At 43.5% G+C, this 10804-nt stretch overlaps 1 protein-coding gene across 1 annotated transcript; it reads left to right on the top strand.

Annotated features, from left to right (window-relative positions):
• The first annotated feature begins 3348 nt into the window (after positions 1-3348).
• Positions 3349-4656, top strand: LOC142760828 (cysteinyl leukotriene receptor 2-like). The gene has a single exon (XM_075864009.1). It carries the CDS (start codon positions 3349-3351, stop codon positions 4384-4386), a length of 1038 nt encoding a protein of 345 aa, XP_075720124.1. The 3' UTR covers positions 4387-4656.
• Positions 4657-10804: the final 6148 nt, after the last annotated feature.

Below are 10804 nucleotides of genomic sequence, written 5' to 3'. Positions count from 1 at the left end.
TAAACTGACGGAATCGGCTGAAAGAGAAAGATACAGTTTCTATTCTATGTATACAGGACACATAAAAGCTGTATCAAGTAAAAGAAAGAATGATAATAAAGGTCAATTTGAAAGTTGTTTATAAACACATAACACATTGATGCATTATTATTATTATTATTATTATTATTATTATTAATAATAATACTAACAAAAAAATGCTTCCAAAGGTGTTCATAGTTTTAAAGACTCTAGTCTGTCCACATCCCTGATAACCACATTTGGTCACTGATAACAGATCATGGTTCACACTCTCCAGGAATAGATTTATCACATATGTGTCTGCACAGTGAGAGAAATAGGTCGGTATAGTCCTCTCACTTTGATTGCCTGTGAGGGAGTCCAACTTTGGGCCAATAGTAGCGGTCAGATAGCTACTTCCTGTCGCAGATTTTGTCGCAGTAATTTCTGCGACTGAAAACCAGTTCCAGTCATCTGTACAGAACTTGATTAAATGAGTTTGCTGCAGAAACAACCACATTTAGGCCTCATTTACATGAACGTGATATACGTCCGTGCGATGCACGTGCTTTCACGAGGGTCGCACGGACCTATAGTCTATGGGGGCATGCAGACAGTCCGTGAGTTTTGCTCAGCGTGAGTGCGCTGAAAAAAACTCACGACATGTTCTAAATTTCTGCGTTTTTCGCGCATCACGTACCCATTGAAGTCAATGGGTGCGTGAAAACCACGAAGGTCGCACGGAAGCACTTCCGTGCGAACTGCGTGATTCGCGCAAGAGCTGTCAAACTCTGAATGTAAACAGAAAAGCACCACGTGCTTTTCTGTTTACAAACATCCAAACGGAGTGTCAGAATTTAGAGATGAGCGAACCGAACTTCACCGGGTTCGGCCGAACTCGTTTTGACCGAACCCGACAAAAATTTTTCCGGTACACAACGTCAGGAGACAGTCACTGTCCAGGGTGCTGAAAGAGTTAAACTGGTTCAGCACCCTGGACAGTAACTTCCGATCACAATATACATGAACGTGTAAAAAAAAAAAGAAGTTCTGACTTACCGATAACTCCCGGCTTCTTCCTCCAGTCTGACCTCCCGGGATGACAATTCAGTCCAAGTGACAGCTGCAGCCAATCACAGGCCAAGCACAGGCTGCAGCCAATCACAGGCTGCAGCGGTCACATGGACTGCCGCGTCATCCAGGGAGGTGGGGCCGGATGTCAAGAGAGGGACGCGTCACCAAGGCAACGGCCGGGAGACCGGACTGGAGGAAGCAGGAAGTTCTTGGTAAGTATGAACGTCTTTTTTTTATTCACAGGTTGCTGTATATTGTGATCGGAATTCACTGTCGAGGGTGCTGAAAGAGTTACTGCCGATCAGTTAACTTTTTCAGCACCCTGGACAGTGACTGACGTCGACTAGCCTCATCTCTATGATGGCGGCTGCGCGAAAATCACGCAGCCGCGCATCATACACTGATGACACACGGAGCTGTCAAGTGCCTTTTGCGCACGCAAAACGCTGCGTTTTTTTGCGTGCGCAAAATGCACACGCTCGTGTAAATGAGGCCTTAGATGTATGGAACTGATTTTCAGTTGCAGAAATTTCTACGTGACTGCACCCATATTAACCTTGCTTTCTTATGATGGAGAGTAGACAGAACCTCAGCAATTAATGACATACACAGAGTACATGCACACGGGTCAGTAATAGTGCTGCAGAGGTCCACACTACTGCCATACTGTGGCTGCATCATGGTGTCCGGTTTTTCTACATCATTGCATGTGTCGCTAATCTTCCTGGCAGATCCGACAGTACTGCCAACAAAAGCCTCTGAACGGCAGTGTGAACAGAGCCAAAACTGTGTAAATAAGACTTACATTTAGTATCTTACTGCTGATTGAAACTCATGGTTTATACTAAAGTATTATTATTTTCATTATTATTTATATAATACCATCTTCTGTAGTGTTGTATGTTGTAAAATATTCCCAAATGCAAAGTGGAATGTAAAACAATAGCCAAGTGTGAGACGTTTATTAGTTATTTCTCAACTCTGTAGTATCCACACCCAATAATTGTTTATCTCAATGTGAAACTGAAGTTTTACTTGTTTAGTCAGCATAATATAACCATAATAATAACAGAGAAGAGTTTCACACTGGTTCAAAGGTGTAGTTATATGCTGATGATGTATCATAGCACAGTAGACATAATGTAGAGATGTAGCAGAGGTAAATTAGTAATTTCACTTTTTTCTTTGTGGCTATTGATACCTTAATAACTTTTTTCTATCTAAATACGGGTACTCCGTTTTCCTCTCACATTTCAAAAACATACATAGGGAATCAAGATTGTGAGCCCGAATGGGGACAGTCCTTAAATACAACTTCTCTACAGCAATGCAGAATATGTTGGCGCTATATAAGCAACAAAAATAAATGTATATTTTTAGTATTTGAAAAAATATATATATATGTGTTTTTTTGTTTTTATATGGCTTTTTTTTTTAAAAAGAAAAATATTTTGGGGGGTCTTTTTATTTTATTACATTTTATTAATCTTAAATTTTACTTTTTTTTTATCCCACTAGGGGACTAAGAGCTGCAATCTTATGATTACTTGTATATTGCTTCGGAATGCATAGTATTCCAACGCATTATTGTATGTCAGTTATTGTATGTCAGTGTAAAAGAGACTGGCAATCTTTTAGGCCATGTTTCTGGCATGACCTCATAGGTCTTCATCCATTGCAGACCTATTGTAGGAGCCTTTGTTAGGTCCCCAGCTGCCATGGTAACCCATCGGCTCTCTGCGATTTCATAGTGGGTCGCCGAAAGCCTGACCTGCTGTAAAGCAGCTTAAATGCTGCAGTCGCTATTGACTACAGCATCTAAGAGGTAAAATTGCCGGGATTGCAGTTATCTTCGATCCCGGCAGTTGCAGCAGGTGCCCAGCTGAGTATAAGATCCACGCTCCTGCCGCTATTCTCGTGGATTATGTGCCAGTACCCATGAGATCCTAGTGATGTATATATCTGTCACAGAGCAGGAACAAGCACCCGCTTGTGACGGATATATACGTCACAGAGCATTAAGGGGTTAAAGGATCCATGATAGATTCATTTTGTAACAAATCCTAACAGGTGCTATTGACATATAATGGGATATGTGAGGTTTATATCCTGCTTTTTTTTTCTTTACTGGATAAAATAGCACAGCATACTACGCTATTTGGCCTTGTAGGAGCAATGTAAGTCTAATCGAACAGAACCTAAATGTAAGTGTGAACATAACCCAACCAGTGCAATTTTATTATAATTCTGAACACTTTGTTCCTATCTTTCCAGATGAACAACAGTGAAGAGGACACCCTACACCCATGCCCCATAGAAGATGATTACAAGTATCTGGTGTATACAGCTGTCTACATCATTGTTTTTCTCAGCGGGTTGCTGTTTAACGTGGCTGCCGTGTATGTTTTCTGCAAGATCAGGAAAAAGAAAGGCATTTCAACGATATGCCTACAAAACCTTGCGGTGGCTGACCTTCTGTTTATATTTTTCCTGCCTCTTAGGATAACCTACTACCATAAGAATGGGACTTGGATTTTTGGTGACTTCATGTGCCGCGTTACTAGTTTCTCTTTCTATTTCAGCATGTACTCCAGTATCTTCTTCTTGGCTTGTCTGAGCATTTTCCGTTATATGTCGGTGGTGCACCCAGGAACAATTAAAGTACAGACAGTCATTAAAGTTTGTGCAGGTATCTGGGTTTTTACAAGTCTAAGTACAACTCCCTTCCTACTTTCTGGTATAAGTGTGCGGGAAAATGTTAAAAGGTGCTTTGAACCCGCTGTGTTGTCATCATGGAAGAGGATAATGTATATTAACTATTATGCTTTGATTGTAGGACTTTTAATCCCTTTCCTAGCCATTGTGGTGTGTAACGGGTTGCTCATCAGACACATTGTGACTATGCCTATGGAGAAAAAAAACATTAGAAAGCAGGTTACTATCATAGTCCTCATTCTTTTGGTTTTCTGCATCTGTTTTTTGCCTTACCATATTCAAAGAACCGTTCATTTACATTATTTGGTTCATCATCCAGACATATGCACCTTACATGGTGTTCTTCAGAAGACTGTTGTTACAACACTCTGTTTAGCTGTTCTGAATACCTGCTTGGATCCTCTATTATATGTATTTATAGGTCATGGTTATAAATCATGGCTTCTATTACTATGCAGGTACAAAAAGGTTGAAAATGTAAAAACTTCATCTACTGAGTCAAGTGGTATCAACGAGGCAATGGCAGAGGAAGTACCAATGAATGAACAGGGTCAAAGATCAAGTAATGAATTAAACAATGAAACACTTATTTGTTAGAATTTCTGTCTATCTATGCAAATTCGTGAGCATAGTTTTGTATTTTGTTAGGTTTTATTTTTCCTACTAAACAAATGAAATAAATAAAGATACATGAATGATTCTTATCATGATAGGTGATATGTTAAAATAAAAAAGGATGCAAGTATATGAAATAGGAGCATGGCCTCCTAGGTGTTCCGACGTGAATGAGTTAGTCTGAAAATTCTCCTAAACATTTATTTTGAATATTTGTGTTTGAATGCCAATAAAACGTGGCTATTAAAATTATTTCCAGCGGTTTTGTATTACGTGTAAATAATTTATAAAGGGTTTTAAAAAAAATTATTGTAACGCCTCTTCCACATGACCGAGTTTGGGACGTGTGTTGGCTGGATTTCCCGGCTCGACCACGGTATAGGTGAACGGGACTTCTTTGAGCATAGACATTTATGATGCTGGGAGTCTCTGCCTCCTCACGGAACTGCTGTTTCATACTTTAAAAAAAATTATACAGTATGGAACAGCAGTTCCGCGTGGAGGCAGAGAGTCCTAGCATCATAAAATGTCTATTATGGCAGAAGTCCCGTTCACCTGTATCGCGGTCGGGCTGGGCAATCCAGCCGACACACGGACTGTTTTTCACGGCTCAAACTCAGTCGTGTGCAAGAGGTGTAAGAAACCAGGTTATGGGATATTAAGAGCAAGAGCTGTACTGTATTGGACCGCACACCGCACTTAAAGCCCACCTTTCTCCCAGAACTTCAAAGGGGTTGTCCACTTTCTGAAAACTCATGTATAGTGCGGATTTTGCTGCATTTTTTTAAGCCTGTGTGATGCTGACATCTCCTCTGAAAAATGTAGGAATTCAGTCCACTTTCCGCAGCAATAATTGACATGCTGCGGAACGAAAGATTACGCACCCCAGGTGAATTTCTGGACTAAAATTTTCCGTAGCGTGTGGGTGACATTTGTTCATTTACACTAACTTTGCTACTACTGTATTCTGCTGTGTATTTTCCATCCGCTATTTCGGACAGAAAATACGCAGCAATTCCGTTACGTGTGGACAAGCCCCAAGGGCGGATTTACATGAGCGTGATATACGTCCGTGCAACGCGTGTGATTTTCACGCGCCTCGCACGGACCTATATTAGTCTATGGGGCAGTGCAGACAGGTCCTATATTTCTGCGTTTTTCGCGCATCACGCACCCATTGAAGTCAATGGGTGCGTGAAAATCACACACACCACACGGAAGCACTTCCGTTGGACGTGCGTTATTCGCGAAACAGCAGTCAAAAGTATGTTTGGAAACAGAAAAGCACCACGTGCTTTTCTGTTTACAAACATCTAAACGGAGTGTCATAATGATGGCGGCTGCACATCCTATCTGATGACATACCGAGCTGTTACGTGTCTTTTGCACACACAAAACGCCACATTTTTTTCGTGCGCAAAATGCACACGCTCGTGTAAATCCCCCCTTAGACAGGTACAGTGCCAAAGGATTAGGGAAAAACAGTCACAAACAGGCTAGGGCTAGAATGGAGGGAGACAGAAGTCAAATTCATTACAGGTGGGCAGAAACATATATGAGGCAAAAAAACTTGCCATGGTCATTAAATGTAGTGGTTTGTACCTTAATCAAGGTATGTAAGTGTCATACACAATTAGGGCTTGTCCACACATAACGGATTTAGTGCGGAATGTCTCCACACCATTTCCGCATTAGCTAGCAGACAATCCGCTCCGAAAAAAATCTGCACCATTTCATGCATTTTTTTTACTATGGAAAATAGTGCAGATTCTTGCTGCGGTTTTTTTAGTGCCTTTTTTTTAAGGGCTGTGTGATGATAATATTTCTTCTTCCTGTGCTGTAATTTCCATCCCCTGTAAGAAATTCTTCAGGGTTTCCGCAGCAAATTATGCAGTACTTTGTAGTTTACTGCAAAATTTTTGCTCCAAATTGATTTCTATGGGGAGAAAACGCAGGAAATCAATACACTTTCCGCAGCAATAATTGACATGCTGTGGAAATAATATTACGCCCCGCAGGTGAATTTCTGGACGGAATTTTTCCGCAGCGTGTGGATGACATTTGTTAAAATGCACCCACTTTGCTGCTACTGTATTCCGCTGCGTGTTTTCTGTCCGCAATTCCGGACGGAGAATACGCAGCGATTCCGTTACGTGTGGACCCTTTGGTTGTTCAGTCAGTCCAGGTCAAACGCAAGTAATAGTAAAGAGCAGGTAACACAAGGTAAAAAGCAAGGTACAGAATTAAACTATGAGGGTATGTTTACACGGCAAACTAAAAACAGCCATAAAATACGGAGCTGTTTTCAAGGGAAAACAGCCTCTGATCTTCAGCCGTTTTTTATGCATCAGGCGTTTTTTGATGCATTTTTTACAGACGTTTTTTGAACTGTTTTTCTATTGAGTGGCTATGTTCACACGCTTAACAAAAACGGCTAAAAATGCGGAGCTGTTTTTACGGGAAAACAGCCCCTGATTTTCAGGCATTTTTTAAGCAACTAGCTTTTTTTACAGCCGTTTTTGGAGCTGTTTTTCTATTGAGTCCATGAAAGACGGCTCCAAAAACGGCTTAAGAAGTGACAAGCACTTCTTTTTTCTATGTGGCGGTTTTTAAAAATGGCCACGTAAAAAATGCCCCATGGGAACGGAGCGCTGTTTTTCCCATTGAAATTTAATGGGCAGATGTGCATTCAGCCCATGTATTTTTAGCAGTTTTTCGGGGCATTTACGGCCCAAAGAAGTCTGAAAATAGGTTGTATGAACATACCCAGACAATGAAAAACGGCTCAAGAAGTGACATGCACTTATTTTTACAGGGTTTGTTTTTTTATGCGCAGTTTTTACAAGCAGCCGTGTAAAAAAAATCCCTCGTTGCAATGAAACGCCGCTTTTCCCATTGAAATCATTGGGCAGATGTTTGAAGTTGTTCAGCCTCCGTATTTTTTGCCATTCTTCAGGGCGTTAACGGTCAAAAAAACGGCTGAAAATAAGCCGTGTGAACATACCCTAACTAGTCACTAGTAAATAAACATGGACAATAGTGCACCCTCTGATTGACCATGATTGACCGAGCAGCATAGAGGTGACGTCTGGGACAGAAGGATGTGACTGGACGGCGACAAGGTATTACAATAATTACAATAAGGGGGATTTCACACGCGGCAGATCTTGTTGCAGAAATTCTCTGCGACTAAAAATAAGTTTCATTTATCTGAATGTGGTTGTTTTTGCTGCAGAAGCATGGATTTCTGCACGTTCCATTCAGATGAATGATACTTAATTTAAGTTGCATAAAATCTCTGCAACGTTGCACAGTGTAAACAAGTCCTAAGGGTATAATCCCACACGCAGGATACGCTGCAGAATTCCTGCAAAAGAAAATCTGCAACGAAATCTCAAAAAAATGCATGTAATTCAGTCAAAGTGCGCTTGCTGCACATACTGCTGCAAAAATGCTGCGGTTTTTCACAGGTTTTAACTGTGGGTTCAGTGTCAAGCATTGATTATAGCAAAGTATATCTGCACCTGCGGACTTCCAGCGGTATGTACTGCGTTTCCGCTGTGTAAACGCTACACAAACCACAACAAAACTCATCTGTTTCCGAATATATGCTCCCTCTTTAAGTCTATGGGCCAAACTTGCAGCATATACGCATAGAACCTGCAGCATACATACATTGACATGCTGCGGAATTGAAAATCTGTTTTTTTTCCATGGCGTGTTTCCACTTTGCTGCTACTGTTAATGCTGCGGAATTTCCACACAGATTTCTGTTGCAGAAATTCTGCAGTATTTACAATATATGGGAACCCAGCAGTGGCGGATCATCATTAGGGCGGTTTGGGCGGCCGCCCGAGGCTCAAGGCTCCCAGGGGGCCCATAGCTGCACGAACTGCACATAACCACACGGGCCCCCTCATGCCCGGTGGCCACGCTAGCACTAGAGGGGCCCCGGTGCTAGCGACAGACACATTTACTTGTATCTGCGTCCTCAGGATGCATATACAAAGGAATATAATATGCTGCAGGCGTTAGGCGCTGGGAAGACTCCCTGCACAGGCTGGAGTGATGACGTCACTGCATGATGCTGGTCTGCGCATGTGTCCCGACCGGAGACTGTGCAGTGCTCCGTCCGTCGTGGGAACGGGTCAAGGTTAGTACAATATATTTTTTGGGGTAGCACTATATACAAGGGAGGGCTGTGTGGCACTGTATACAAGGGAGGGAGGGCTGAGTGGCATTATATACAAGGGGGGCTGTGGGGCACTATATACAAGGGGGGGGGCTGTGTGGCATTATATACAAGGGAGGGGGCTGTGTGGCACTATATATAAGAGGCTGTGTGGCGCTATATACAAGGGGGGCTGTGTAGCACTATATACAAGGGGGACTGTGTGGCACTATATACAAGGTGGGGCTGTGTGCAACTTTATACAAGAGGGGCTGTGTGGCATTATATACAAGGGGGCTGTGTGTCACTAAACACAAGGGGGCTATTTGGTACTATATACAAGGGGGGCTGTGTGGCACTATCTACAGTGGTCTGTGTGTGGCCCTATCTACTAAGGGGGGCTGCATGGCACTATTTAGAAGAGGGGGAGGGCTGTGTTACGCTATCTACAGGGGTCTGTGTGTGGTGATATCTACAGGGTTCTGTGTGGCGCTATTTAATAATGGGGGCTGTGTGGCACTATATACAAGGGGGGGCTGTGGGGCACTATATACAAGAGGGGGGCTGTGTGGCACTATATACAAGAGGGGGCTGAGTTGCACTATCTACTAAGGGGGCTGTGTGGCACTACATAAAATTGGGGAGGTATCTGCAGGGTAGCTGTGTGTGGCACTATCTACAGCATGCTGTGTGTGGCACTATCTACATAAAAGTGCCCCATCAATAACTGTGCTCCCTTTGTGCCCCACAGTAATAATGCCCCCTTTGTGGCTCCATTATTACTGTGGGGCACAAAGGGAGCACAGTTATTGATGGGGCACTTTTATTGTGTCGAGCACTGATGGATCATTATTACCATCTGGGGAACTGTGGATTATGAGGTTGCTTAGAGGATGGGGTAAAGGTGTGGGGGGTGCTGGAAAAGCGAGAAACCAACATGTCTGTATTTCAAATTCTGCAGAGACGAGTCGTGGCTGGAATAAGTCGTCAAAGTGGTCTGGACGGATACAGAAAAAAAAAGGAAAGTGAACGACTAATCAGAGAAGACATCACCTGTGAGTGACTAGATATAAACGTGCCACAATCACTTATATCACCTGCAGAGCTCCTTTGTATAACTGGAATCTACCACTGTATGGTCACTATATGGTGGTAATATGGTCTTTGTATAGTGTTTTTTATTCAGTAACTGTCATGGTCTGTGGGTATGTGGACCCACTAGGCTGCACCGCCATAGCGGAGAGGTAGCTGGCCAAGCAACAGAGCACCCAAACAATACAAAGTCCCACGCTAGGGTACCTGAATAGTCCAGACTGTGGCCAAGGCTTTAGCATGGATGGAGGTGGGTGCAGCAGGTTTCACCAGACGTGGCGGATAATACTGGACATGTCAGCTGACACTGGACGTGGCAGATGACAGCAGGTGCAATAGGACACGACTCCAACACTAACAGGCTCAGGAACAAGGACACAGCACGGGAGACAGGATACAGGTAGCAGGGCACGGGAAACAATATGAACAGGATAACACTAAGGGACCATTTTGAAGACTGGGAATACTGACAACGCTCAGGCAGAGTGAAGGGGCAGGGCCCTTATTATGGTCCCGGGTGATCTGGGAGCAATCAGTCAAATCTAAAACATGTGTGTGCTCTGACCCATTAAGGCCGGGAATGAGCTCGAGCGCGCACCCTCTTGGTCACTGCAGGAAAGGACGGCCGCATGTGCTGGCGTCTCTGGGGAGGAAGACATCTGCAGGATGATAGGAGTCTGCAACTGCAGACGTTACAGTATCTCACCTCTTAGGTCCCCTCTCCTTGGGACCAGAATGAGAGAGGAACTTCTTAATGAGGGAAGGAGCCTGGGCGTTCTCCTCTGGCTCCCAGGAATTATCTTCTGGGTCAAACCCCTTCCAATCCACCAAGTAAAAGGCTTTTCCTCTTATCCTCTTGAAGTCCAAGATCTCCTAGACGTCGAATACATCGGCAGAACCGCTGGGGGCAACTGCAGGGCTAAGAGTCTTAGAGTAGCAGTTCAGGACCACAGGCTTCAGAAGAGACACATGAAAGGTGTTGGGGATTCTGTGGGTAGCGAGCAGCCGAAGCTTATAAGAGACCGAGTTCATCCACTGGAGGATCTCAAAGGGTCCGAGGATTCTAGGAGTGAATTTACACGATGGCACCCCCAGACGGATATTTCTCGAGGACAGACCGACCTTGGTACCTGGAAG

The sequence above is a fragment of the Rhinoderma darwinii genome, chromosome 4 (assembly GCF_050947455.1).
Source record: "Rhinoderma darwinii isolate aRhiDar2 chromosome 4, aRhiDar2.hap1, whole genome shotgun sequence".
Classification (NCBI taxonomy): domain Eukaryota; kingdom Metazoa; phylum Chordata; class Amphibia; order Anura; family Rhinodermatidae; genus Rhinoderma; species Rhinoderma darwinii.
The sequence above is the reverse complement of the archived record's forward strand: the minus strand, read 5'-3'. Positions and strand labels throughout refer to the sequence as shown.

What these genes read in the sequence shown, in the direction of transcription:
- LOC142760828 (XM_075864009.1), top strand. Translation starts at nt 3,349, where the DNA reads ATGAACAACAGTGAAGAGGACACCCTACACCCATGCCCCATAGAAGAT.